Genomic DNA, 26824 nt, shown 5'->3' with positions numbered 1-26824 from the left:
GAGACATTGTCCAGAGTCAAAACTACTATGTGTGTGATAAGGAGCTGTATGATAAGGAGAGAGTGAGGCAGGTGAAGTAGCTTGGTTATACAAGCTCAGACTCCTGAGAAAGAAGCAGCACATATGTAATTGCCATGCAAATCTACTAAAGCTTGACATGGGACTGAGTAACTGCTAGTTATGCCAAAAGCCTACTTGGTTGCCCAACTGCTGTAAGGAGTATACAATGATGGACAGGTAAAACTTGATGGACAGAAGATCATGGAAAAGCCTTCACATCTTTGAAAAGACACTTCCGCAAGAAAGTCAGTCCTGCTCACTACCAATTTTACAATGACAAATTACTCTGTGAAATATCACTATCAATAGCCAAGAGGCAGGCCTCTCAAGAAGCGGACGATACCAAACACCTTATTCTCTACTTCTGCACAAAACCATTCACATGGGAAGTGTCTACTCAGCAACAGAAAAAACAACACTATTAATAAAATGGACAAAAGAGCCTCAGATAGAGCTTACTCACTGAGTAAACAACTTCCATTAAAAAATTGACCTTTTCCTGACTGGACAATATAGAAAATATGCATTCCAGACACAGATATTTGGCATTCTAATGCCATTATTTTTTATGAGGAAAAGGAAGAAAAGACAACATGAAGTAGCTTTTCTCCCTAGAAACCAAAAGAACTAGGTCTGAAAAGGAAGTTGCAGGTCTAAGCAAGTGTCAGGAAAAAGAGATGGCCATCAGGCAGATGCAGGTCTCGGCTGCTGTTAAAGGAGAAGATTAAATGGTGTCTCATCAACTCAGAGCACTCATGCTTGGAATGCCTGATTAACCTGGCTGGAACAAAAAGCATCCAGAAAGAGAAATTATAAGGAAGGAGTCTTGCAGAAAAGAACTAGACACTGTACGCTCTGTTCTTTCTTTTCTTGGACACAGAGGCAAACTTTCCCTGTGAGGAACATATCAAAATATAAAGTGCAATCTCTCCACACTCAGGTAAATGGGAAAAAAAAAAAAAAGTTAGTTGTGCCATGAATTCCTCTATTCCTGACAGACAAGGAGTGGAGAGATTCTCTTGGATCTATACCAGGCTCCTATTGCACCTTTTGCCTGGCTGCAAGAATATGACCCTTTTAGAACACTATATATTTTAATTTTAAAAACTCCACTTCTGGATTATTCCTGCTATATTAGACTGAAAACATATTAGTTGAATCATAAAGTTAGCAGTACAATTTATCTACTCCTACAAGTTATTAAAGAAAAAAAAGGTGTAGCCATCTTCTAAAATATTCAGCCAAGCAAGGTCTTTATTTGCTGCTGATAGTTAAGTTCCATAGTTGGGATTAATAACTAAATTATTTTTTGTCTAACTCACAGCTTAAAAGCCATTTAAATATTCCTGCATAAATTTCAGTTTTTATATGACTGAATGACCTTTCTCATTCCCTTTCCCACTCAGGTATCCCTCTCTGATAGAGCATTTAAAAAAGTAATCAAACAATCCTTACAGTCCTTAGATTTCTATACAGATAGGAAAAAAATTATATTCTGCTTTTCAAAAATATACTTAACTGAAAGGAATTTTATTTCTGGTACCTCCCTCATTTGGACTATCCAAGTATTCCTAGAAGTTTACACACCCGCAGGCAACCAAAGAATTTTTTTTTTTTTTTTGAATGTCAGTAAATGAAACAGAAGACAAAAGAGGGAGATGAAGGAAGAATTATGATGTAAGATAAAAGGATATGCAAACTCTTAAAATCTTTCTGGTTTTGTACTTGTGAATAGGAATGACTCCTACAAGCAGTGCAGTTAATACAAAACTTTATGCTGATGACATTAGGGAGCAAACAAAATATTTGAAGGTTGATAGAGCTTATAGTGGTGGCAGTACCATTGTTCTTCAGGATAAGTTGTGTTGTGTGCCAGGGCTTGAATCTTCCCTCTAATTACTTGCTGACCCAGTGAACAAAACACATTGGTCACACATCCAAGCCTTACATGTTGTGATTTACTCTGCTTTGGAGCACTATGCCAGGCCATTAGACAAATCATCCATAGCACTTTCTAAGACCATGAGTCAATGAGTTGGGTTACTGCCAATTCAGAAAGGTCCTGCTAAAACTAGCTGTTAAAAGTTATTCACTGGAGCTCCTGAATTTTCTCAAATTATCAGGACTAGAATTTAAAGGTTCCACTTCATTTATAGTGACCTTTGGTATCCTTTCTGAAAAATAAATAAAAAATAGCACACTTTTTAAATAACTGATTGCAAAAACCCTTATAAGGAATGTTTGCTATATGTAAGGCATCTCCCTTCTCATGAAAAAAGTTACCATTTTTACTTGCAAACAAGACTATCTGCAACTCTAGACATTAATACCAGCCAACAAATCATAGTTTAGGTCTTTAGAGAGGTTATCTTATCAATGTTTTCTTAAATGTTATTTGTTTTAATGAGTTTAACTTTCTGTATATACCCAAATTAAAAATCTGATTTCTCAAAGTACAGAATACCTTATTGCTCCCACAGGAAGTAGAGGAGCTGATTGGTTCTGCATATACATATACAGATAGGGATCCCCCAGTGTCAGCCAGCCAATTAAAAAATGCCAAACCAAATCGTCATCAGGAAATGGTAAAATAAACACACTGAACTCTACTGATTTGTGTTTTAGATGCCACCATGATGCTTTCAGCTGTGACCTCATACACAGTAACATGAACTGTGTCAGCCTCAGGTGTTGCTGGGGTGAGTACATCCAGTAGTTCCATTCAGGACATACAAGACTTGCAAATTTTGAAGCTTCTTAAACTGGTAGATTTGAACAACATAGAGATTTCTCCAGTATTAAGAATACAATCAAAGGAGATATATGTTGTAGAAGAGAATATTACAGAGATTCTTCTGTTCCTCAAAAAAAAAAAAAAAAGCTTTCTCATGGCTCCTAGGGAAAAAAGTGTAGTAGATTAGATTGAGAAGGGAACTTCAAAAAAGGAAGACTTCTTTTTTCTCTGAACAAGTACACTTTTCACCTTTCACACTGAACAGTAATTTTTGACATAACATCTAAGCCAGGGAGCTGAGTATCAAATTAGAATTTAGAAGCATATTGTGTCCAGAATTGGAACAGCTGAAGAATAAGCAATTCTTTTCCTAAATACATAGCTAATTGAATATACAATTGTCAGACCACTATTATTTCAATTTCTATTCGTGCTGGCCTCACATTTTAAATCTTATTTCTCAATCAGGACTTTACAGAAGGATTATGGAAATTTACAGAGCCATAATCTCAAACATCCTGCTGACTGATTTGATAGCCACAGATTCTCCAAGCCAGTCATTACTAAAAAGTGGAAGTTCTTTTCTTTTATATAGCTGGTTTACTCAGGTGCAGTGAAGTGATGCCAGTCACTTCAGATAGAGAATATTCATGAACTTCCAAAAAGAAATTCCAAGGGAGAAAATAGCCAAGGAATTTCTAAAATTTTTAAGAAAAAACATAACACATTTCTTCCTGGTAAATCTTCACTTTTTTGGCCTGTTTGGTTACTATTGGAGCAGGGAAGGAGACAGCTAATTTAAATGTTCCTATACAAACTACTCAGGCTATAAAAGGAAATCTGGGATTATTTAATGTGTCTTGATCATTGCAAGTACTCAAATAGGCTTTTGAGAAGAAAAATGATGAATTTATTGTATATGTATTGCTTATTTCAACTAAAAAAAAATCCAGAACTTTTAAAGTCTCAAGTGGTATTCAGTAAAAAGAAGGATTAGTTCCTCAGAGAGCCAATACTATTCCTAACATTCAAAAGTTCTGGTGCAATAATGGAGATATGAAGTATGGCTGAAGGCACAAAAAGCCAAACCTGTGATAGAAAACCAGAGCCAGGCTATTAATTTTTTTTATATAAGTGGTAGTTTAGACTGAAACTATACTCTCAATAGAAAAGGAAGCGCTGGAGAGAATTCTTTAAATCAGTATTCAGGTAGAGTTCTTCAGTATGACAATAGTCCTCTCACAAGTGGCTTTGAAGGAGCTGTTACAAACAGATATTTGCAAAGTACCACATCTTTGTATCACTTCCACTGAATACCTTAAAAACCTGATTGTATCATTAAAACCTTAATCTAAACCCTATGATAAGCTTCAACGACAAAGACTGTGAACAAGGTAGGGAAAAAAGTTTAAATAACAAGTGTGTCGTTTACTTAATAGTGAGCAAATATAAATGGACTTTGGCTTAATTTCTACTTAAAAATAATAAAAGTCCCTGCACTGCGGGACTGAGCAATATAGGAGCAGAAACCATTTGTCTATGCTACAGAAATCCCGAGAGATGTAGATCATGATTGGATTCCATTATTGCTGACATTTCACAAAGCCATTAAAAGATAGAGCTCTCATTCCTAGCACTTACAGTCAACTATTAAGTAAATCTAGTTACAGGTGAAGAGTACAAGGTTAGAATGAGATGAGGGCAGGAAGGCTGTTGGTGGCATTTGGGCCAGCATGTGACATGGTTTAACCCCAGCCAGCAACTAAGCACCACACAGCTGCTCGCTCACTCCCCCGCAGTGGAATGGGGGAGAGAATCAGAAGAGTAAAACTGAGAAAAATCATGGGTTGAGATAAAGACAGTTTAATAGGTAAAGCAAGAGCCGCATGCAAACAAAGCAAAACAAGGAATTCATTCCCTACTTCCCATTGGCAGGCAGGGGTTCAGCCATCTCCAGGAAAGCAGGGCTCCATCACACATAACATTTACTTGGGAAGACAAACTCCATCACTCCAAACATCCTCTCCCCTTCCTTCTTCCCCCAGCTTTATATGCTGAGCATGACATCATATAGTATGGAATATCCCTTTGGTCAGCTGGGGTCAGCTGTCCCAGCTGCGTCCCCTCCCAACTTCCTGTGCACCCCAGCCTACTCGCTGGCGGGGTGGTGGGAGAAGCAGAGAAGGCCTTGACTGTGTGTAAGCACTGCTCAGCAAGAATGAAAACATCCCTGTATTATCAACACTGTTTCCAGCACAAATTCAAAACATAGTCCCATACTAGCTACTATGAAGAATATTAACTCTACCCCAACCAAAACCAGCACAGCATGTAAGCATTTATAACAGCTAACATACATAGCGATGCATACGTGTGTGTGCACATATAAATGTATATATACACATACATACATGCATAAAGGCACTCACCATGAGAACCTGACAGCTAGCCATGGGTTCCTCACTTATTTCACCAAGGTCACTAAGGAAGGATTGGCATTAAGCATGAAGACATTAACACCTAAAGGAGACAATTTATCTCAAGTAGAGGATAAAACATAAGACTGACCACATGATGAATCAAGCCCAAAGCGAGAACTGACAGAGAATGTGAGCAAAGACAGGAGTTTTCAAGTGCCTTACTGCTAAGCAGAAAAGGGTGGGACATATGAAAATAATAGTCATTTCCTGTGAAATATGTTTATGGATTATAGCAATTGTGGACTGATTTTCACAGAATGACTAGGGTAGAAAAGGACCTCTGGAATTCACCTGGTCCAACGCCCTTGCTCAAGCAGGACCACCTAGAGCCAGTTGCCCAGGACCATGTCCAGATGAGTCTTGAATATCTCCAAGGAGGGAGATTCCACAACTCCCCTGGGCAACCTGTGTCAGTGTTCAGTCACCCTTACAGTGAAAAAGTGTTCCCTGATATTCAAAGGGAACCTCTTGTGTTTCAGTTTGTGCCCATTACCTCTGGTCCTATCAGTGGACACCACTGAAAAAAAGCCTGGTTCTGTCTTATTTGCACCCTCCCTTCAGGCATTTCTATACATTGATGAGATCCTCCCTGAGCCTTCTCTTCTCCAGGCTGAACAGTGCCAGCTCTCTCAGCTCTTCCTTATATGAAAGGTGCTCCAGTCCCTAAATCATCTTTTTGGCCCTTCAGCCATGTGGCCACTTCAATCATTAGTGTTTATTTTTAAGTTTGCCTGTACTCTTTTTCAAATACTCAGGTTTTTGTCTTTCTCCTTTTAAAGACTGAAACTTTTTGGCCAGTGAAATTGTTATGCTGGTCAAGGCAAACTACCTTAAGTTACAGATGTTCCCATGATTTGTTGTCTTGTGATATACAACATCCCTTCCCAAACTGATTACTTGAAATAGACTATGAAATACAATGATTCCACAGTCTTCCTACTTCAAAGCCCTGTACAAAACCCAGTGTACATACAGATGAGCTCAAGCACATTTTATCTCCAAGTTCTATGAGGAGGAGCTGGCATTCACTTTTGCATCTCTAAACTAGAACAGAAGCAGCTGATGGGAGTTGCATTTCATTTGCAGCAGATTCCCGCATGAGCTCTGTGTAGAATAATGCTGCATGACATTTTAAGATCACTGTGAATCTTTGAATCAGACTAGAGCCTTCAGGAAAAGAACTGAGACTCAGAAGACAAAAGCCAGGCTTATTTTCTCTTCCCATACTGATAATTTTGTATTATCATTATCACTTTTTAAGAGAAATGAGGCTGGCCTGTTGTTCTGACCCCACAGTCAGTATTTTCTGCAATCAAAACATTATCTTGCTACCTATTTCAATAAAATGGGAGTCCAAGAAGAAATGAAAGTTTGTTAAAATTATAAAATAGTCTTCTGCTGCTCATGAATTCCTATGGTAACAGGAATTGAGCATGTTTGACAGTTTTTCAGTATAATGTATTTCACCTAAGAGTGCAAAAATTTTAGCTGTAACACCCATTCAAACAAAGCAAGTAATACTAGCCTTCAAAGTGAATCTTCACGGAACAAAAAGGAAAGATTTAATGAGAATGTTAGTCATCCCACACAAATACTTCAAAAGGCCTAAGGAACAGAACTTATAAAGTGCTACGTATAAGCCATGGCTTTGAAATGAACAGTTGAATCTACACTTGCAGTAGTGGAATTCCATACAAATAGAAGAAAGTATGACAAATACTGTTTTTCATTCCTCAGAGCTTCAACAACTCATAATAAAGAGTCAAATTGTTCTGCAGCACCCAGCTGCACTTGAGACAAGGGGATGGTCAGGATGCCATGCCAAAGCAGGCTGCATTTTTTTCTGGTATTTAATTTCTGTGTTGCTGATTCTGACCCTCCAGTAAATGATGCTCTCAAATTAGAATGCTGGGAGCTGCAATAAAAGGATGTGGCCACTCATCTGTTTCTTCACAAACTAGTAAAATTCTTAATGGTACAGTCCAGAGATTTAAGGCATGGTGATATTCAAGCTTTCCAGCACCAAGTATAAGGTGCAGATTTACATGGGGTTGAATTATGTACTTTGTCTCTTTGCAAAGAGAATAGGGATAGTAACTTAAGAATGGGGGACACAGCTGCCTGCCTTCTGACTAGGGTCAAGGAAGGCATCCATAAGAAGTGCCATAGTCAAGGGCATATACAACATATCATTTCTTCCTGAAAGCTCAAGGTACCCATGGGAACCAGTTTCAGAACTTGACACACTTTAAAGACACATAAAAAGATTTTAGCTACATACAACCTGGAGCAAAAGAGAAAGTATACACATCACCATCATAAGGTAATAAATTAATTGAGGCAGGATACAGCAGATAAGGGGGGCAGTTCTTCCCTCAGCCCAAGGGCTTTCCCCAGCATACCACTTCCTTGGCAGTTCTCTAAACTCAGCGCTACAGCATAACTGATCAGGGCTGAAGGGAGAAGCACTTTCTGTCCCTCCTGTTGGCAGTAAGACACCACGCAGCAAAACGTTAGATACAGAGAGCTAACGAAACAGCTAAAGGGTGCTTTTAAGCCCTATGGATTGTTGGAACCTGATCCCAGAGATGTTCAGAACAGGTCAAACACCACCTGTTTCACCCCACAGGTGAAATGGCTAAGGGATGTTTTATTGTCGGCACAGGTTTTATCACACTGTCATTGCACACTATGTGCTATTGCCAGCCAGGTCAATATATTTGCACCAACACCAGCTGCTTTAGGTCCTTCACAGGTATCAGACCTCTCAGAAATGAACAACTTATTTTTATCATTGATTCACACTGCAGAGCAGTCTTAGTGTGTACAAACTGGGATTGTTTTTGAATGAAACAAAACTAGAAGATGCACATCCAGGGTGAACCTCATGAACTCCAACCAGTCTGCAGGATCAGAACTACTTCAGATAAACCCTTCCAAAATGCACATAGCATCAACACAAGGGTCTCCACACCAAGTGATTTGTTCCATAGATCTACTCTTAACTGAATCACAGTATCCACTAATGCAGACAGTAAAAAAAGGACTCCTCAGTCTTTTGGTTCATAAAGATTGAAACAGAGTTAGCTTTGCTATAGAAGCATCTGATCTGAACTCTTTCAACAGAGTTCAGTAAAAATTAGATTGGAACAGAAACTTCAGGGATGCACTTGTCAATCTTGGAGGGAATTTCATGCTGCCAGAAATTAGGAAGAAGATACAGTCAAATCCTGAATTGAAGCAATAAAAAAATGGTACTCAGTTCTCTCATACTTTCTTTATAGCTTCACTTTTTTTTTTTAAGGATAGTAATACATAATTTTTTAGGTAATTAAGCACTTACAGGAATCTTCAACCACTTACAAAATGCCCATAGTCTCCACACAAAACATGCACAGAAACAGGCACAACTGTGTGATATCCACAGGCAACAATGAGCTACACAGAACTAACATAGACAGCAACTAACAAGGAAGAACAGATCCATTTAAGTATTCATTAGTGTACTGAATCTGGCTGGGATGGAGTTAACTTTCTCCATAACAGCCAGTATGATGCTGCTTTTCAGATTTGCAACTAAAACAGCATTAATAACACCCCAATGTTTTGGCTATTGCTCAGCAGTGCTTGCACAGCATCAAGGCCATCTCTGTTTCTCATACTGCTCCCCAGTGAGTAGGCTCGGGGTGGGCAAGAATTCAGAGGGGAGAGCCAGGACAGGCAAGCCCAACTGACCAAAGGGATATTCTATACCATATGATGTTGTGCTCAACAATAAAAACTCATGGAGAGGAGGTGGCAGGGAAGATGTTCAGAGTTATGGCATTTGTCTTCCCAAGTAACCACTACACATGATGAAGCTCTGCTGTCCAGGAAGCAGCTGAACATCTGCCTGCTGGTGGGAAGTAGTGAATAAATTCCTTATTTTGCTTTGCTTGGGTGCACAGAGTTGTTTCACCTATTAAACTGCCTTTATCTCAAAATACAAATTTTCTCGGTTTTGCTCTTCTGATTCTCTCCTCCATCCCGTCACAGGGGGGTGAAGGGAGTAAATGAACAACTGGGTAGGTGCTTAGTTGTTGGCCACAGTGAACCCACTACAGCTAGGCTAGAAAGAACGATACATACTGTAAGTAAGTGGCCAGGAGTACCACCAAAAGGTGTAAACCCCTCCTTTACTAACTATTTTAATAGAGTAGAACAACTTCAGATAGCAGAGGCTGAAATTCTGGCTTAGGCTGCCGCCAGCCTGAAAGACAGGCTGTAATCCAGCCAAATACCATATGGCTACATTGAACTGGCATTGAGTGCAAGCCAATAAAACCAGGGGAGGTGCAAAGGGGGAAAAGAAAAAGAAAAAACCCAAGCCCTCCATCATGGCATAGGGACTATTTTAGAGCACCAAACCAGGCAGATGAGAGGAATAAGGATTTTGGTTTTTAATACCTATTGAAATATTCTGAAGTGCTCAACCTAGTGATAATTTAGTACTTAGACCTCTGTTGTGGAAACAAGTACAATAGAATACAGATTATTCATCAATGTCTTAGAGTAAAAAATAGTAGACCACCTATTCCAAGTTGGAGAAAACAAAAAGATTTTCCTATAGTTGATTCACATAAATCGGTAAAAGGTTAGTTGCAAAGGTGGGTAAGAGGCAAACTTGTATGGAAATAATTATGAAATGATACTACTAATGCATCTTCAGTTAGGCAAAGAGGGAGGAGCACAGATTTTAAGAATGTAGCCTTCAAAACAAATTTGCTAGCTAGGATAGCTGAGAGACAAGGATAAGCTTATAGTAGGGGAAGAGCAAGATTTTTCCAATTCTGAGTAAGAGCACAGTCAAAAAGAATCCTTGAGCAGATAAAGGACAAGAACTCATGAAGTGTTCAGCAGCTTAAAATTTGAAAAAAGCATCACATGAAATGAAAATGGGTTCAAATTAGTAAGTGTAGGAGACTCAAGTGAGAAAGTCCAGGGCAAAATGAGATAGATTTTGTTCCTTGCTAACAATCACAAAGAATTTTCCATACATATGACAGCCACAAGAGGAAGAGCAAAGAAAGTGAAAAGACAAACAAGGCAAGAATTTTGGCTGGAAGTGGAGAGAAAAGGTAGGACCCCAGTGAACCACTAGATATTGAGAAGATGTTTTGGAAAGCATCACTACACATTTGCCATATTTTTCTCTTTCCCTGAGCTTTCAGGATCCTGGACTAGACAGATGTTTGGTCTGACCCACCAGAGCTATTCTTGTGTGCTTTAGCTATTCTTACATAGTAGAACTGATGAAGATCAGGGCCATGAAGAGCAGAAATTCCAGAAAAGCTGGAGAAGCTGATTGTCTGCCTTTCATAGGGATACAAGGAATCAAAAAAAATCCCCTATAAAACAGCTTAAATTCAATTCCCAAGAAAAGGCTGGAACACAGCAAGCTTATTTGTAAGCAATGCACAGATGGCTAGACAAACTTTTAACCCATCAAGAGTAAGTCATCAAATCAGTTGCATTTTCTTCTACAACATTTTTCTACGCTTTTTCCTCTTTTTTTTTTTTTAAGACACCTTCTTCTATGGATAACATTTTCTTGCCATCCTTAACTGAATAGCTCATTATCAGTGCCCCAATGTGAAAACATGGGGATGGGGAGGGAGAGGAAAGGTACATCACTTAAGTACAGCATATTACCACATTTTATTTTCTTTATTTGCTTAGATTTCAGAAATTCTGTCCCAGATCAGCCTGTTTCCATTTGTGATTTTATGTCACTGAAATTGGTTTACAGCTTTTCAGATATCTATTTTTTGTCCAAATTTATCTTCACTGCTCAGCAGTCACCAGGAGTGACTGGTAAGCCTTGGTCTTCCCTCTTAAATAGATATCAGATGAAGTCAGAGTGTCAGAGTTGCAAGTTTTTCTTTATTGGCTCCTTGACAATATTTGAAAAATATGTGAATTACTTGTTGTACAAGCCACTATAACAGGGAGTTAACTTCAGATGAGGCGCTTCTTTCTATAGCGTGAATTCAGCCTCTGCAATACCCATAACCTGGAACACCTATAGCTACTTTAAATCAACATGGAAATATCTTTGTGCTATAAAATATGCTCCACACCCCCACCTGCAATCTCCTTCTCACTGACTCTCACCTGTGGGAAGTAACAGACTACCAGAAAATCTTAAACAGCAGGTTAGAAGCATTGTCCACCAACAAGAGGCTTTCACAAGACAGATGTTAATTAGGGACACAGGCTGGTTAACATGACTGCAAGCCTTTCTTTAACAGATTAAGCATTTGGAAGCATAATGAAGGACCTTGCAGGTCCTTGACACAGTGAAGACAGGCACTTTGCTTCAAACAGATGCTTACGATCAGGCTAGACAAAGGTCTCGTGACAGATGCCATAACTTTTCCTAAACAGTTAATTCCAGTACTCCACTGTTCTTACTATTAAGAGTTGTTTCCCCAGAAGTTCATCCAGCCTGTCCCTGTAAGTCATATTTTGACACCTAATCATTCCTGCTACCCTCCTGAGACTTTTCTCCCATTTGTTTCCATGTTTCTGAAATGCAGTATCCAGAGCAGCAGGAAGTATTCCAAGTCAAGCCTTAATCTTAAGTGGAACAATGATTTCATAGTTCTTGCAAGTCTGTTACTCATTTATGTGCTCCCATCAATTTGTTAAGGAACTAAAAAGATAGTAGGCACAAGCTCTACTTGTTTAGCTTGTAATGCACAGTAATTTCCAGAGCCTTTTCTAAATTAGAACTGGTAGCCACTTGTTCTTCAGATTGGCTTTCTGCCTGATCACATCACCCATTCCTGTCATTTGTCAGAGGATTTTAAATTTTATTCTACGATGCTTGCACTCCTCCCCAGACTTAAACTATTTGCAAGTTTATTAAATCTACCCTCCATTCCATCCATAATGTTACTATTGTATAACACTGATCTGGGACAGACAGCAATACCCAACTTGATGCATTTTTCCTAGTTTATTAATGATCAGTTAATATCTACTGTGTGCAGTTCTCCAAGCACTGTTGCATTTACCCACGAGTAGGTTTCCCAAGATGGCTTATCAGAATGCTATCAGGACTGTCAAAATGCTTTCTAAAGCCAGAACTTCCTTCTCTGCCCACAATGCCCATACCTTTCTCATTGTAGAAAATTCGTTTCAGTAAATCTCTAACAATTATTACTTATCTGCTGGCAAGCTTCCAGATACTTACCAATTGTTAAAATGTTTTTCTTGGAAGCTGACTCAACTAGATTTTTCCAACTACTACTTTCAGCTCTCCAAGTCAAAGAAACACTAAGTTTGCTTTTTTTTTTGTGTTCTGACACATCATCACTGAATTCCCCAAAATAACTGAAAGTGTCTGACATATCATGAGCCTTTTTTTTGGGGGGGGGGGGGGGGGGGGGAGGGGCTGGGGGGGTGGAGCAGGGCAGGGGGTAGTGTTAGTGTTTTATCTTAGGATACTAAGTTCAACACGCTTAACCCATCTTAAAGTACCTTACTGAAGTACCCTCTTAATCTGTCCCTTCTTTATTCAAAGCTATATTTTAACTTTTCATCACTGGATTAAATCTTTCAGCTACCAGGAGTTAGCCATGTGACCCTTTCAGTGAAGTGAAGACTGGCACAATAAAAGCATCGTAAATCCTCTCATGGCCTTAGCAACACATATTGAGACCCATCCTGAGTCACAGATGAATCCTTCCCTGTTTTCTCACTGATGTTTCTAGGATTACCTTTACTGTAATTGAAGCCCTTCCCTTTCACCTTTGTCTCAAAGATGATTCTGGGCTTCTCCTTGGGGCATGAAATTCAGCCTGGCTTACTCCACAGCTAGCTGTAAGCTCACCTGCTCAAGCAGCACAAATGCACTTACTTGCTAAGGAACAGGCAGGTGATGACGACCTGGCTCATCTCTGTCTGATCAGCCACTCACAGACCCTCAAGGAACAAGTGTGCACTGCAAGGCCTCAGCACAGTCCAAGAACTCTTTTGTGGTAACCTGTCAAAAATGCTTGGCTCCTCTCCCTGCAGATGACAGCTGCTCCCTAGTCTATGCAAGTCTGTTGCCCTTTGGATACCCTGGTCATGTGCAAGGGAGCTAGGCATACCAGAGATCTCCTACACCTTTGTGTGAAAAAAAATCACATTATCAACTTGCTGCTTAGAGCACATTTAATTGAAGTCATATTATAGTAAAACACTCTGAAATATTTTATTATTTAAAAAAGACACTACATACTGCCAGTTCAGAAATCAAGATTAAATAAGATTCAAGCATGATAAGAGCCAGAGGTAGAAAAGGGGAAGAGATGAGACGGAGTCCTTGGTGACCAACTTCCCTAGGACACAGCTTCACAGCAGCCTAAGGCTAGTCAGAAAGGTTTCCCTTAGCTAGATAAGTGTCCTCCAGAGTGGCTAAGACAGCATCGTATCTACCTTTGTATCTGAGTCTGCAGCCCTGAAGGGGACCCCATGGTAGAGCACATTAGAGACATCTTTCTTGAGTCTTCCAAGGAAGGACAATCTTTCTTCCACAGAATTCTGATGTGATCCTATGAGCAACTTGCTGTTTGTCCTGAGAAGGTATGTCAGGTCTGGCTGAGATGGAATTAATCCTCCCCATAGCAGCCCTCATAATGCTATGCTTTGTATTGGTAGCTAGAAAGGTGTGGATAACACACCAGTGTTTTGGCTACTGCTAAGCAGGGCTCACACAGCATCAAGACTGTCTCTCCAACATTGCCCCCCCACCTTGCCCACAGGCTGGGGGTGGGCAAGTTCTTGGGAGGAGACATAGCCAGGAGAGCTGATCCAAACTGACCAAGGGGATATTCCATACCATATGACCTGGGTATTCATTATTTATGTTTGTCTTCCAGAGCAACTGCTACACATACCAAAGCCCTGCTTCCTGGGAAGTGGCTGGACATCGCCTGCTGATGGGAAGTAGAAAATAAAATCTTTGTTTTCCTTTTGATTCCACATGCAACCTTTGCTTTTGCTGTTAAGCTGCCTTTAATCTTGACCCACAAGTAGTTTTTCTCCCATCTCATTTTCTCCCTGCCTGTCCTGCTGAGGAGGGGAATGATAGAGCAGCTTGGTGGCACCTGGCATCCAGCCACAGTCAACCCACCACAGTCCCTCTCCAGCTCATTCCCCCCACCCCAGTCATGCAGTCCTTCTCCCTCCTTTGCACCTCCTGTCTGTTTCCTTTTGCTATTACAGTAGCAAACTGAATCACTTCACAAACAGATTAGATAAGCACTAGATGCAGCACGAATACGCAGAGGGTAGGAAAAGGGAGCAAATTTGTACCTTTTGGCAGCAAGCTGTTAAAGCAGTTCAGCATGACTCAGTTTCATCCTCATCCTATTCCTTCCTTACCTAAGGGACAATGTGATTGTTCTTAATTTAAATAGGCACTGTTTCACTTCCATAGATATAAATTTTTGTGTTTCTCTGGCTAAAAAAGAAATACAATATCTAATTCAACAGTGAAAAGAACTCCCTGTTTTTGATTACTTTCACTTCTGATAACTCAAAGTACACTTAAACACAAAATAGTTTACACTAAACTTCACATGTTACATCAAATATACATTAATAAAATGTTATAGAAGTGTCCACATTATGTCAATTATGCTTAACATTCCTATCTCTGGGAAGAGATGAACCATAACAAGTCATTTTACTACTTTGGGGCAACAGTTTCCACCCTAGGAACTTTTTAAAAATCAAACTTGCATCATCCCTGTAGAAGAGCATTTTTTATAACTAAGAACTAATCATATGAACATATAAGATGCAAATAATATGACTCATTACTAGCTTGAGAGAGATGAACACAACAGCAAACAAACAACCAGAAGTGCTTTAAGGATAGTTAAAAACTGGATATGGCTTGCTGGGGCTGGGCAACTTCGGAGATACTCTGCCAAACTCCCCACTGGAGCACACTAGATAGTTTGGTTTTTTTTTTTCTTTTTTTAATTCATATTGATGACAGCCACTGGAGGTGACTACAGAGCAGGATCCTCTTCAGAACAGCAGGAAGAAAAGCAGCTAGCTGAATCTATTACAGTATGGAGAATAGCTCTCATCCAGCATGCAATTTAATAGTCAAGTCCAATACATAAAGTTTTATAACTGCAATTGCTCATGCAGGAGCATTACAGATTTGGGAGTACTGGCATATTTCAAAAAAATAATGATGCTGTATGAGCTGTGATAAAATGTAAGGGAAATAAAAAAGTACATCTGCCAACTAGCAGCATAATCTTTGCAGTTAAAGAGCTGAGGATTTGCAAAAGAATCACTGAGAACAGTTTTGGGAAGAGTCCAAACAATACACCTGTGTCAGAGAGCAACAACAGGGCACTAGGTACAGCAAGAACATGTAGTTTCTTTTATCCATGAGAGGATCATGACTTACAACTCAGCTAAGCAACCAGATTACTTAAATGCAACTCCCACACTACCTGAGGATAAATTTTGCAATATTATTGTAACAAAATGAGCTGATTCTTCAAAGCACTTGGAGATCATTTGCCCACAGGACCAGATAACAATCCTGAAAAGACTTTTTAAAAACTAAGTTGAAAAACAAAGGCAAAATCACAAAGCCTAAAAAGTTGTCACTGGAGAACAATGAGTTAAGTCCTATGTTTAATTTAAGATGAATAGGTAAATCTACATGAGGCCCTTCAGAAACAGATGGAGTAAGATTAAAAGTAACACTATCAGAACTGATATGCTAGTATGTTTATGAGATGAGCTCTTCAGTTCAAAACATCCCCATCATATCAGACAAGTCAGTTGCTGCTACAAAGATTTGTTCGGGCACTAGCTTAGAACAGGACACTAATATGGAAACATCTCTATTTAGAGTACATTCCTTAAGACAGAAATTCACATACGTTAAGAGCAGCCCTTCTCCACATTACTCATCCAGCCCATTCGTAGATTTGCCAAGCCTGAATGACGTACTTATCACTGTGTATTTGGCAGGGGACCTGGGAACCTTACTGGGAACTGTGAAGACACATCCAGCAAGGCTGTCAAAACAAGGACTGTTCACACATAGCTAAGAGGATGAGACAGAACCATCCTCACATGACTTCTGCAGTTGCACCGGAAATCTGTGGAAACAGTTGAAAGGCATTAAAACAGCTCCTTGCTTCACCGTAGGAAGACGCCAGCTTGTCAGGATGCTGATCTTAAGCTTCTTCTAAAGCAAAAGTAGACGTGCTTCATCTCTGAAAAAAGGCAGCATCCCTGCTGGTGTGATGCAGATTTCTTCTGTTACCACTTAGAGCTGGCACCATTTGTCTGCTCTGCAAGTCTTGCACGTCAATGCTGGTTCTACACACATCACATGGATAGCACTGGTTCCACAGCATAAATCCATTGTTCAGTAGGGCAATATGGAAGGATGAGGGATGAATTAGCACTCTTTTGCTTGTTTATGTTACAATGCAGCTTTTCTGAAGCTTGTAGGACAGATCTAGCCACTCTTGGAATACCTCCAAGGTCACAAAAATTGTAATTTGCTGCCAGGCAGGCACACTACCCTCTAGTCAGAACACCACCATCACTTCACCTGTGGACACACTGCAGAGCAACTGGCTATAGAAACTGGTGCTTCTGCTTTTCTCTTTGACATCAACAGATGATTAAAAGTCTGCAATACATCAAGTTCAACAGCAGGGATATTGAGTGTTCCCTCAAAGCATGGTGATGAGGATTCTTTTCAACACATTAAAACAAAAGTTTGTTCCATTCAAATTGAGGATAGTGTCATGATCTACAAGTACTGGGCAGGTACTGCAGCCAGCTGGTTGTCTGCATGAAGTGGGTAGTCCCAGCTGTATTTCAAATAGTACAAGTCAGATGTTAGGCACATCTGCAGAGAAAGATATCATTGAACATACAAGGGACCTTAATGACAAATATCTAGGAAGCCTGGTAGCCCAAATCATGCATTAGTAGTTTTTAAAAATACCTGGGATTAGTCCGTTAAAGATTAGATGGCTCCGGATTTACATAAGACTTGCTCAGACTAAGTTCTCCCCACATCTTTTAACTAACCTTTGCTATGAATACAAAAGACTTCAAATGCCAGGTCTAAAAAACTAGGTTCAGCCTCCACCCAGCTTCCACCAAATGAAGTTCATCTCTTGCCTATGGAAGATGCAAAGCCACATTCCCAGACAGGTACTATAGCTCTTGAGATTTAACTCATCAGGAGAAATCCGACCCCCTGTCAGCAATGAAAACCTCTTTATAGATTGAAACTTAAGAACCTGAACATCAGGTTTAGGTCCTGCACATCTGTAACTGGCAAGCTCCTTTCTTAGCACTCTAGTTTTGCATGCACCATCCTGCAGCATTAACTCTCCCCACAATGAGAGTTAGCCTAGAGTGAAGCAGCATCTAACTCTCAAATACCAGACTGTCTAAAGTTTAGGTAGTGTTGAGCTCTACAGTGCAAGCTGTAAGTTATTCTGTGGATCTAGCACATGGAAGAGTATTCTCTCTCAACCTTTGTCTTGTCTATGGAAAATTGCTTCTTCAAAAAACACTCTTTTCCTAGAGAAGTCAGCATCTTCCCACATATTGTCAGGGAAAATTTCAACAGGCTTTAAATAGCACAGGGCTAGGAGTCACATATTAAAAATATTATCTACAAAAAGCCCCATTCTATCATTAAGTCTCCTAACACTACGCTCAAAGCTATTTCAGGAAAGATGCAATCCTGCTTCTGACAGTATCCTTCTGCTCCCTACCAGAACTGGGGACATGACTAGTCTAAGCCTAAAAAACTGTGCTATGATGATTGTGTTAGTAAAGTATTAATTTTTCAGGAATGTATTTTCAAATACAGAAAAAACAGTGGCATTTTCAACTCCATTCATTAAAAAGATTTTTTAATTCCTTCACTAACTGGGAAGGAAAACAGTTTGGTTTGTATTTTCCTTAAGTACTTCAAGCACAAAGCAATATATTCCAAATCACCTAGGATCTGAACTCCCAGAGGTTTTCAGTAGGAGCTGCACACCTCATTTTTTAAAATCCAACCTAAAATAATGCTGTTATCAGTGTCTGCACAACTTAAAAGGTATATTTTTCTAGTCAAGGATATTAACAAAGCTATCATTATTTCTTCAAGATCAATTTCTGAAAAAAACCCAAAGTGTTTCATAGTTGGGAAAATAAGTATTCCTCTGGATTTTGTATTTTAGAATTGTGATTTTTTTTTCCTCCATGCACTAGAAAGATATGTCCATTGTTAAGAACTTAACTTTCAGGTTCAAACAAGAAGCTGGTTTACATTCAGGATTATGCACCTCAAAACATAAAAACCCACTTCTCTCTATAATAAATTGAAGTTTTCTTCACTGGCCCATTCAAAAAGAATATTCCATGAAAATCAGATACACCTGCCATCAGCATCTGGAACATTGCTATTTGGAAAGGATGTAAAGTCAGCAGGCAGTAAGGATTCAGATTTAGACTGTTCTAGCTTAAAAGTTTAGAGAAGAACAAGTACAATTTGGAGAAGTTTAGGACCCAAGTGATACCTTTAAATTATATATTAGCTTTCATAATAAAGCATTTCAGTCTCAGGACATTCCTTCAACTGCTTAATACAGTAATAAGTTCATAAACTGCAAGTTTTGGGGAGGAGAAAAGTATCAGAGAACTTTACATTAATGTAAAGTCCTTCTTGCTGTCCTGACTCTGAAGTAGTCTCAGTTGAAGTGATACACTTACTACATGTGGGAGAATTGTCAAACTCTATGTACCTCACAGTAATGTCATGATTTATGTCCAAGCAGCTTAGCAGAAGCAGAGTCAGTATTAAAGCAATCTAATGTTACTTCATCACAGGTAGATACATACATTCTTGTAAAAAGCCCCATATCCAGACTTGAATTTCAGTAGGAGCTATGCACATTTTCAACTTCACATTTGCTTTGAAGTGTCTACCTTTTTGCAAGATATTTGGATTCTCACGATAAGGATTTTGACGTCACTCTTCAAAATTGCTCAAAAAATGTAAGTTGTATGTTGTACAGGCAACCTGCATATTTTCTCTGGAGGGAAAAAAGCAGATATGTTTATGACAAGCAAAATTAAGACTCAACATTAATCAGCTGTTATAAGAGAAGGCCCCACATGTACTTCTGGGTGGAGTACACAGGAGGATCAGGAAACATACCAGATCTGTGTGGCTTACCTTTAAGATGAGCCTTCCAGAAACCAAAATTCTTCTGTCTGACCCCCTAAACATATCACTCTCTTCTGAGAGATAAATCTGGAAGAAAGCTATAAATATGGTTTTGTTAAATGTGCTTAGATTGTCTGTTTAGTTCAAAGAAATAATCCTCTTCATAGATACAAGTTTGATTGAAGTGCTATCACTCACACAGTCTCTCTGAATAGAAAGATGTTAAAATTAGTCCAGCTTCCAGATAATTTCTTTGACAACATCTCACTAAAGCTGGTCAAGAACACTGGAATTTCCAATTCATTTAATTATCCAGAATTGGCAAGTGTCTTAATTTAGAAGCAGAATTTGTTTTAAGATTTAGACTATTAAAAGAAAATGATATCTTACCACAATCAAAACAAGGCTTTTATTTCTTTTGAGAAGTATAGTCAAAACACATATTTAAAAGAAAAAAAAACCCAGTCGTTCTCAGTTTCAGTTTTTGCTTTATCTGCAGGAAAGCTGACTTTGCAGAAGGCTGCAAGGGAACAGATCTACACTAATATAAGAAGATGTGTTATCAATATGAGCTATAATCTTCCACCTAAGAGCCTGAAAAGCGTTACAGCTTGTGCATTTCAAACTATTATAGATTATTCTAGAAAGGGATGAATCTTTTTCCTTTGCTTAGTCTCACAAGCAGTGCTTTATTTCCCTATCCATACCCAGAACTGTTTCAGTGCTGTCATAATGGGTTGAATATCTACTTACTTATATGTAGACAAGTCACCTTCTACACTTAATCAGTTTTCTTAAACATTTCAACTGTAACTCTGTTAGTAGTTACCAGTATTTTAGGATAAACCACATAACAGTTTCTACAAGGGGGTAATATTTTTCAAAATGCTGTTGTATGCCACTGTCCAATTCAAGAACTTGTGTCAAGAAAGTCAAATACCAAAACAGCTGTGAGCACAAGAAACACAATTTCTAAGCAGTAGAAGACACCACCTCAAGAGTTATGTCTACAGATTATTCAGAAGCAAAACATGAACAATGAAAGGGTTCATTAGTTTTTAGCTTAAATTGTCACATTACCTGACCATGAAATTACTATTCTATGTGGCATGACTCTGGTACACATACACTCTACCTAGTAGATTACTGTTTTCAGTACAAGATCTCCAGTCCACCCTGAAATCTTTTTCCTAAAGTCAAAGCAGAAAATAAAAAGAAAAGTAGCAGATGTTTCTTTGCACTTTTTACTAGGAAAGGCTTTTCACTTTTTTCTGACAATCAGTAGGAAATCTGCTGCATACTGCCAGCTTTCAGCTAAGCAATAGACTATCACAGGCTTTATCATATTTGTTATTTGTAACTCTAGATAAACCACCAGTCACTATAGAACAAGCAGCAAGATGAGGACTCATTTGGCATGTGTTGCTGCTGAATTCTATTAAACATATTCCCAGTGACCATGGTTTATGCTTGATGTGTCAGCAAGATTTAAGGCTCACTAGTTTCTAAATGTTCATGAGCTTCCAACATGGCAGAAACTAACTAGAAATGTACAACAACAAAAAAACCCCTAAGTTAAGCCAGGTCTGACAATAGCACTACACCTATTCAGAAGTTCTGAAAGCTCACACTGGAGATGGATTTGGAATATCATTCATATAATCAAAGCAGTGAAACAATTCTGATGCCTTTTTAAGTAACTTTAGTCCAGAAAATTGAGATCGCTAAAGACTCAGTTGAAGATGTTAGATATCTGCTTACAAGGTAGAATACTCTTATAACATGTCTGGAAAGTTCAAATTTGCTCCAAAACCTGCAAAAAACTCTGGACTATCATTTCATAGCTAACAGTTAAATGAATGAACTACATAGTATAATTGCTGCCACAGCAGGGATAAAATAATTAATTACTTTGAGGAAGAAAAGTTACTTGCAAGTATTTTAATCAAAGACAGCACAAGAAACAACTAGGAAATAATATACTGGAAGTTCTGTTCAAGGTTCCTGCAAGTATTGATGGAAGCCAAGTATTTTTAAGCCAGGGCTATCTTAAATTTCACAGCTAGTTTTCTTCACTGGGTGAAACTGGATGTACAAATCCAGTTCATGCATTCATCACACAAACTTCAAAAACACCTCTAGTTCATTTTAAAGGCACAGTACAGTTAAAAGTGTCAAGTTTCCATCACATGAAGTGTTGATTAGAGATGAATTCTTGAGTGTATATTCATTACAATTACATTAGTGCATACAAAAATCTTTTAAAACCTTGTCAGTCAAATGGTTCACTGAAATCCTGAGAAGCTCTAGTGAGAATGTGGCAGGTGAAGAATAATTCTTATTATAAATGCTGACAGTTATTTACTGCTTGTATGACACAGGGTGACAGCAAACGTCTGAAACAACTTTCAAACTCTCACGTGGAAGCCTGCTTCTTGCTAGCTGCAACTAGCAATAGGCTGGTTGTAAATCTGGTTAACACCTCGATTAAAAAGTGATATTTACTGAATCCTCCAATTAAAGAGACAAGAGACAAAGCCACCAATTCAAAGGCAGATCATTGTATTTCTGCATATAGACTATTTATACAGGAAACAGGACTGGACTGGGAAGAACCCAGAAGTGAAGAAAAGACTTGAAACACAGAAGACCTATAGCAACACCTAGGCACTGGCCAGGCATCTTGGCCAGTGGCCCCTAAGCCTGCATGCAACATGCAAGCAGCTACATAGCATGAAACCAACACCTTCCTGCTAATCCTCCCCAGACAAGCAGCAATCACACCAGTGAGAAGTCAAGACAGAATGGATACAACTCTGCAAAATTGGGTATTGCAGCCCAATCTTACAGCCAGAAAGATTAACAAATCTGTACATGATACAGCCAAAGGAGGAAGTGATAATTATAATTGGTTAAAGCTGAAGGTGAAATATGAACAAAACCCACAAAAGAGGAGAACATCTGAGCAGTTAACTTTATTTAAATTAGTTCATGTAAGTTTACCACCAGGACATCCACAAAGAAGTATACTCTAACTTCCTGATATCCTCTGGATGCAGCTTCCAGACAGTCAACATCAGGTTCCACTTTCCATTTGAGTTACTTGAAGTTCTTATAAATAATTCCTTGCAAGTTTCCCCAATGGTCATGTTCAAATAGTGTTCTACTAAGTCTAGTCAAAAGGAGCTCAGACTGCCTAGTCAGGTTTCAGTACATGCTACCAGTGTTTGAATAAATTTCTGTCCTTTCAAATGTCTCATTGGTAGTAAACAGATTGATTGCTATTAGTTGAGCAGACTTGACTGCATACTTGCAGCTTAAGATCAAGCTACAACATCAGACATTCTTCCAGGTTGCCACATAAACATGTATCTTATTGGAGCAGTTGGCACAGAAGGCTTGTTAAAATACTTCAGTTTTGTTTGTTCCTGTAAGAGTCCAAACATCAGCTCCCTGTGTTCATGCATCAACTAAGCAACTCACCTACGATTTCTTGAAATACTGAAACAATTAAAATTCAGAAGTTCCTGAGAGCCTGCTGTTCTGAAATACTGCAGGAAGCAGCAGACTGTTTTTGAAATAACTGAACAGAAACCTATCAGTTTTAAGAGTTTGCAAACATGTAAGCAGGACATTATTAGTAATTCCCCTACATTTCAATAATTATTTAACAATTAATCTTATGAAAAGATTACCTAAGTTAGATTTCCATGTGCTTGCATGGACTATAATTTCCTTCAGGTAGCACTAAAAGTTTAAAAACCTGTACTTGTAAACATTTTCTCTTTCAGAGTCTGTCAAAGGATATCTGAAGATAATTTTCAGCCTTAGAAATATAGCCCAGTAACTATATAGCTAAAACAACATTACAAAGACAACATGAATGACAAAAATATTTATGAACCATGTTTATATAAACATATTGGATTGTAAACAAGTTGACAACATTTACATTAAATATTGGAAGAAAACTTCAAACTAGACAGTTTGCATTAAAGAGAAAAATAAGTTAAAAGTTGATCATATCTTAATTATTCTATTGGTTATTACTAAGTCAGGCACCTGGCAGTTTCAGAACTGGACTGTACTAAAACACTGCAGCAATGCTGAATATTGTCATTTACACTGATGATTTCCTTTGTTAGAGCAAAAGCCACCTCATAGTTACCTGAGGATTTCCATGGTAACTCAGTGGGGACAACAGTACGAAAATTACTTATTCTTCACAGACTGGGAACTCACCACTTAAGTAGATGTTTTTGGCATACTTTAAGGACAGTTGTTAGCTATAGTTTTATTATGGGAATCCCAGAAATGCCAGCAAAACTAATGCAAAAGTCACATCCTTCTGAAAGCGTAAGCCTCATCCAAATCTTTCTAGCAATGTTTACACCAGCTGTTTTGCAGGATTGTAGCTAATTTTATTTATGAGCGTCAATAAAAAAAAAAGTCCTAAAAGTTAGGCATGAAAGTATTTAAGAAAACCTAAGTTCACAGAAAATCATCATGAATTATGAAGTAGTTACAACAGTGTTCATCAAATTATACATCAGAAAGTTACATATATGTTTAGCCATAAAACAGTATTTTCTATATATTATTCAAACCCAGCTTCAATATTTGTTCTAACAACAGTGATACTCAAAGTGATACTCAGTTTTTTACCCCTTTAAGTGAGTACACTTATTTCCTCTATTTTTACAGGTGCAAGGATGCTTATTTGGATACCAATTCCACATGGGTGTGACTTTCAACATAACTTTAAATTGCATTTTTCTATCTTGAAGGCAAAAGGCTATCAACGGTAATAAGCAGACAGTTCATCATCACTCATGTCTGAATCATCTTCATCCACTTCACCTTCAATGACTGATTTCTTGCCTTTGCAGCATGAAACAATTAATCCAATTAAAAAGACCTGCAAATTTAAAATAAGTAGTAAAAGTTACTATTATTCAATTAAGGGGCACACAAGGACAATATATGTAAAACTGAATGGCAATGATTCAATGACAACTACTGTAAATTATCCAACTTAATTCAGCGATCTCTATAATCAAAGTACTTACTGCAATGAACGCCCAGTTCCCAAAGTAATAGGCAGCACTGAAGAACCAAAATTTATGAAGAAAGAGGTATGTCCGAGTAACAATACACTGATCTAAAAGGAAAGCAAGTAGTACTGATTAACACAGAATGAATAAAAATAAACTAATTGCAATTTGTAAGATAATAATTCAACAGTTTTAGAAAGAATTCAGCTCTGAAGAACAGTTACACTCTATTGTCCATGAGTGCTGGTGAGTTTTTAAGAACCACCTTTTAGAAGGACAGGACCAGGCATTTCTACTGTCACAAGTCAAGCAAGCAGGGCACAAGACCAGGTTGGCTGAGCAGGGAACTCCTTGTGGAGCTCAAGAGGAAAAAGAAATTGTATAAGCTCTGGAGGCAAGGTCAGGCTTTGCAGGAAGATTACAAAGCTGTGGTTCATATATGCAGGTAGAAGACACAAAAGGCCAAAGCTCAGTTAGAGTTGAAACTGGCCAGTGTTGTGTCAAGACAGCAAGAAATGATTTTTTAAGTATGTTAATAGCAAGAGGAGGTCAAAAAACCCCCCACATTGGACCAATACTTGTTGGAGATGGTCATCTGACTAACAGGGATGAAGAAAAAGCAGAGGCATTCAATGCTTTCTTTGCCTCAGCCTTTAATAATACTGATAGACCTTGGCCTGCCTGGTCCCCTGAGTTGGAGGACCACAAGTGTGGGAACAGTGACTTTCCATTTGTGGATGCTGAAATTGTAAGGGACCAGCTATATCAGCTGAATGTTCACAAGACCTTGGGGCCTGATGGGATTCATCCCAGGGTACTGAAGGAGCTACCAGATGTTATGGCAGGACCCCTCCAAGATCTATCAAAGGTCTTGGGAGTTTGGGGAGGTCCCTGCTGACTGGAAGCTAGCCAGTGTTATTCCAATTTACAAAAAGGCTGTGAGGGAAGACCCAGGGAACTACAGACCTGTTAGTCTAACCTCAGTTCCTGGAATATTAAATGCATTTCAGTAGTAGGTAGTATAAAAGAACAATGTAATCATCCGGCACAGTCAACATGGGCTCACAAAGGGAAAGTCCTGTTTAATTTATTTCCTTCTATAAAGGCCACCTGCCTAGTGAAGGGAAGACAATGGATGTAGCTTTTCTGGATTTTAGTAAGGCTTTTGATACTGTCCCTGACAGCATCCTTTTAGACAAGTTGTCCAGCTGTGGGATGAGCAGGTTCACAGTGCACTCTGTGAAGAGCTGGCTGAAGGGCCAAGCTCAAAGTGTTGTAGTGAATGGGGCTACATCTGGCTGGTGACTGGTTACCAGCAGTGTTCCTCAGGGTTCAATTCTAGGGCCAGTCCTGTTCAATACATTTATCAATGATCTGAATGCACCATTAGCAAGTTTGCTGATGATACCAGACTGGGAGATGCTGCTGAATCTCTTGAGGGAGAAAAGGCCTTGCAGAGGGATCTAGATAGATTGGACAATGATTAAAGGGATGAAATTTAAGTCAAAATGCCAGATTTTGCATCTAGGACAAGAGCAATGCAGGGCACAAGTATAAAATGGGAGATGAGTGGCTGGAGAGCTGCCCTGCAGAAAGGGATCTAGGAGTGCTGGTCAACAGCAGGTTCAATACAAGTCAGCAGTGTGCCCTGGCAGCCAAGAGGGCAAACCACATCCTGGGGTGCATTAAATACAGCACAACCAAACAGTCAAAAGAGGTGATTATCCCACTGTATTCAGCATTGGTGCTGCCTCACCTGGAGTACTATGTGCAGTTCTAGGCCCCACAATTTAAGAGGGATATGAAGGTCCTTGAGCGCATCCAGAGGAGGACAACAAAGATGGTGACAGGGCTGGAAGGAATGTCTGTGAAGAGTGGCTAAGGACTCTGGATTTGTCTAGTTTGGAGAAAAGGAGGCTGTGGGGAGACCTCATTGCTCTCTACAGCTTCCTGAGGAGGGGAAGTGGAGAGGGAGGTGCTGATCTCTTCTCCCTGGTATTCAGTGATAGGATGCACGGGAATGGTTCAAAGCTGCACCAGGGGAGGTTTAGACTGGACATCAGGAAGCATTTCTTTGCTGAGAGGGTGGTCAAACACTGGACCAGGCTTCCTAGAGAGGTGTTCAATGCCCCAAGCCTGTCAGTGTTTAAGAGGCATTTGCACAATGCCCTTAACAACATGCTTTAACTTCTGGTCAGCCCTGAATTGGTCAGGCAGTTGGACTAGACAATCATTG

At 39.1% G+C, this 26824-nt stretch overlaps 1 protein-coding gene across 1 annotated transcript in view; it reads right to left on the bottom strand.

Moving 5' to 3' along the window:
* Window positions 1-23098: 23098 nt before the first annotated feature.
* Window positions 23099-26824, bottom strand: part of LMBRD1 (LMBR1 domain containing 1) — a 90636-nt gene continuing 86910 nt past the window's right edge. The window contains exons 15-16 of the mRNA XM_075707284.1: window positions 24604-24695; window positions 23099-24452 (exon numbers count right to left, since the gene is read on the bottom strand). Of these exons, the coding sequence (XP_075563399.1) occupies window positions 24333-24452; window positions 24604-24695 (212 nt within the window). The 3' untranslated portion in view covers window positions 23099-24332. The remainder of the gene's footprint in view (window positions 24453-24603; window positions 24696-26824) is intronic.

The sequence above is a fragment of the Pelecanus crispus genome, chromosome 3 (assembly GCF_030463565.1).
Source record: "Pelecanus crispus isolate bPelCri1 chromosome 3, bPelCri1.pri, whole genome shotgun sequence".
Classification (NCBI taxonomy): domain Eukaryota; kingdom Metazoa; phylum Chordata; class Aves; order Pelecaniformes; family Pelecanidae; genus Pelecanus; species Pelecanus crispus.
This window is presented reverse-complemented; position numbering and strand designations above follow the sequence as displayed.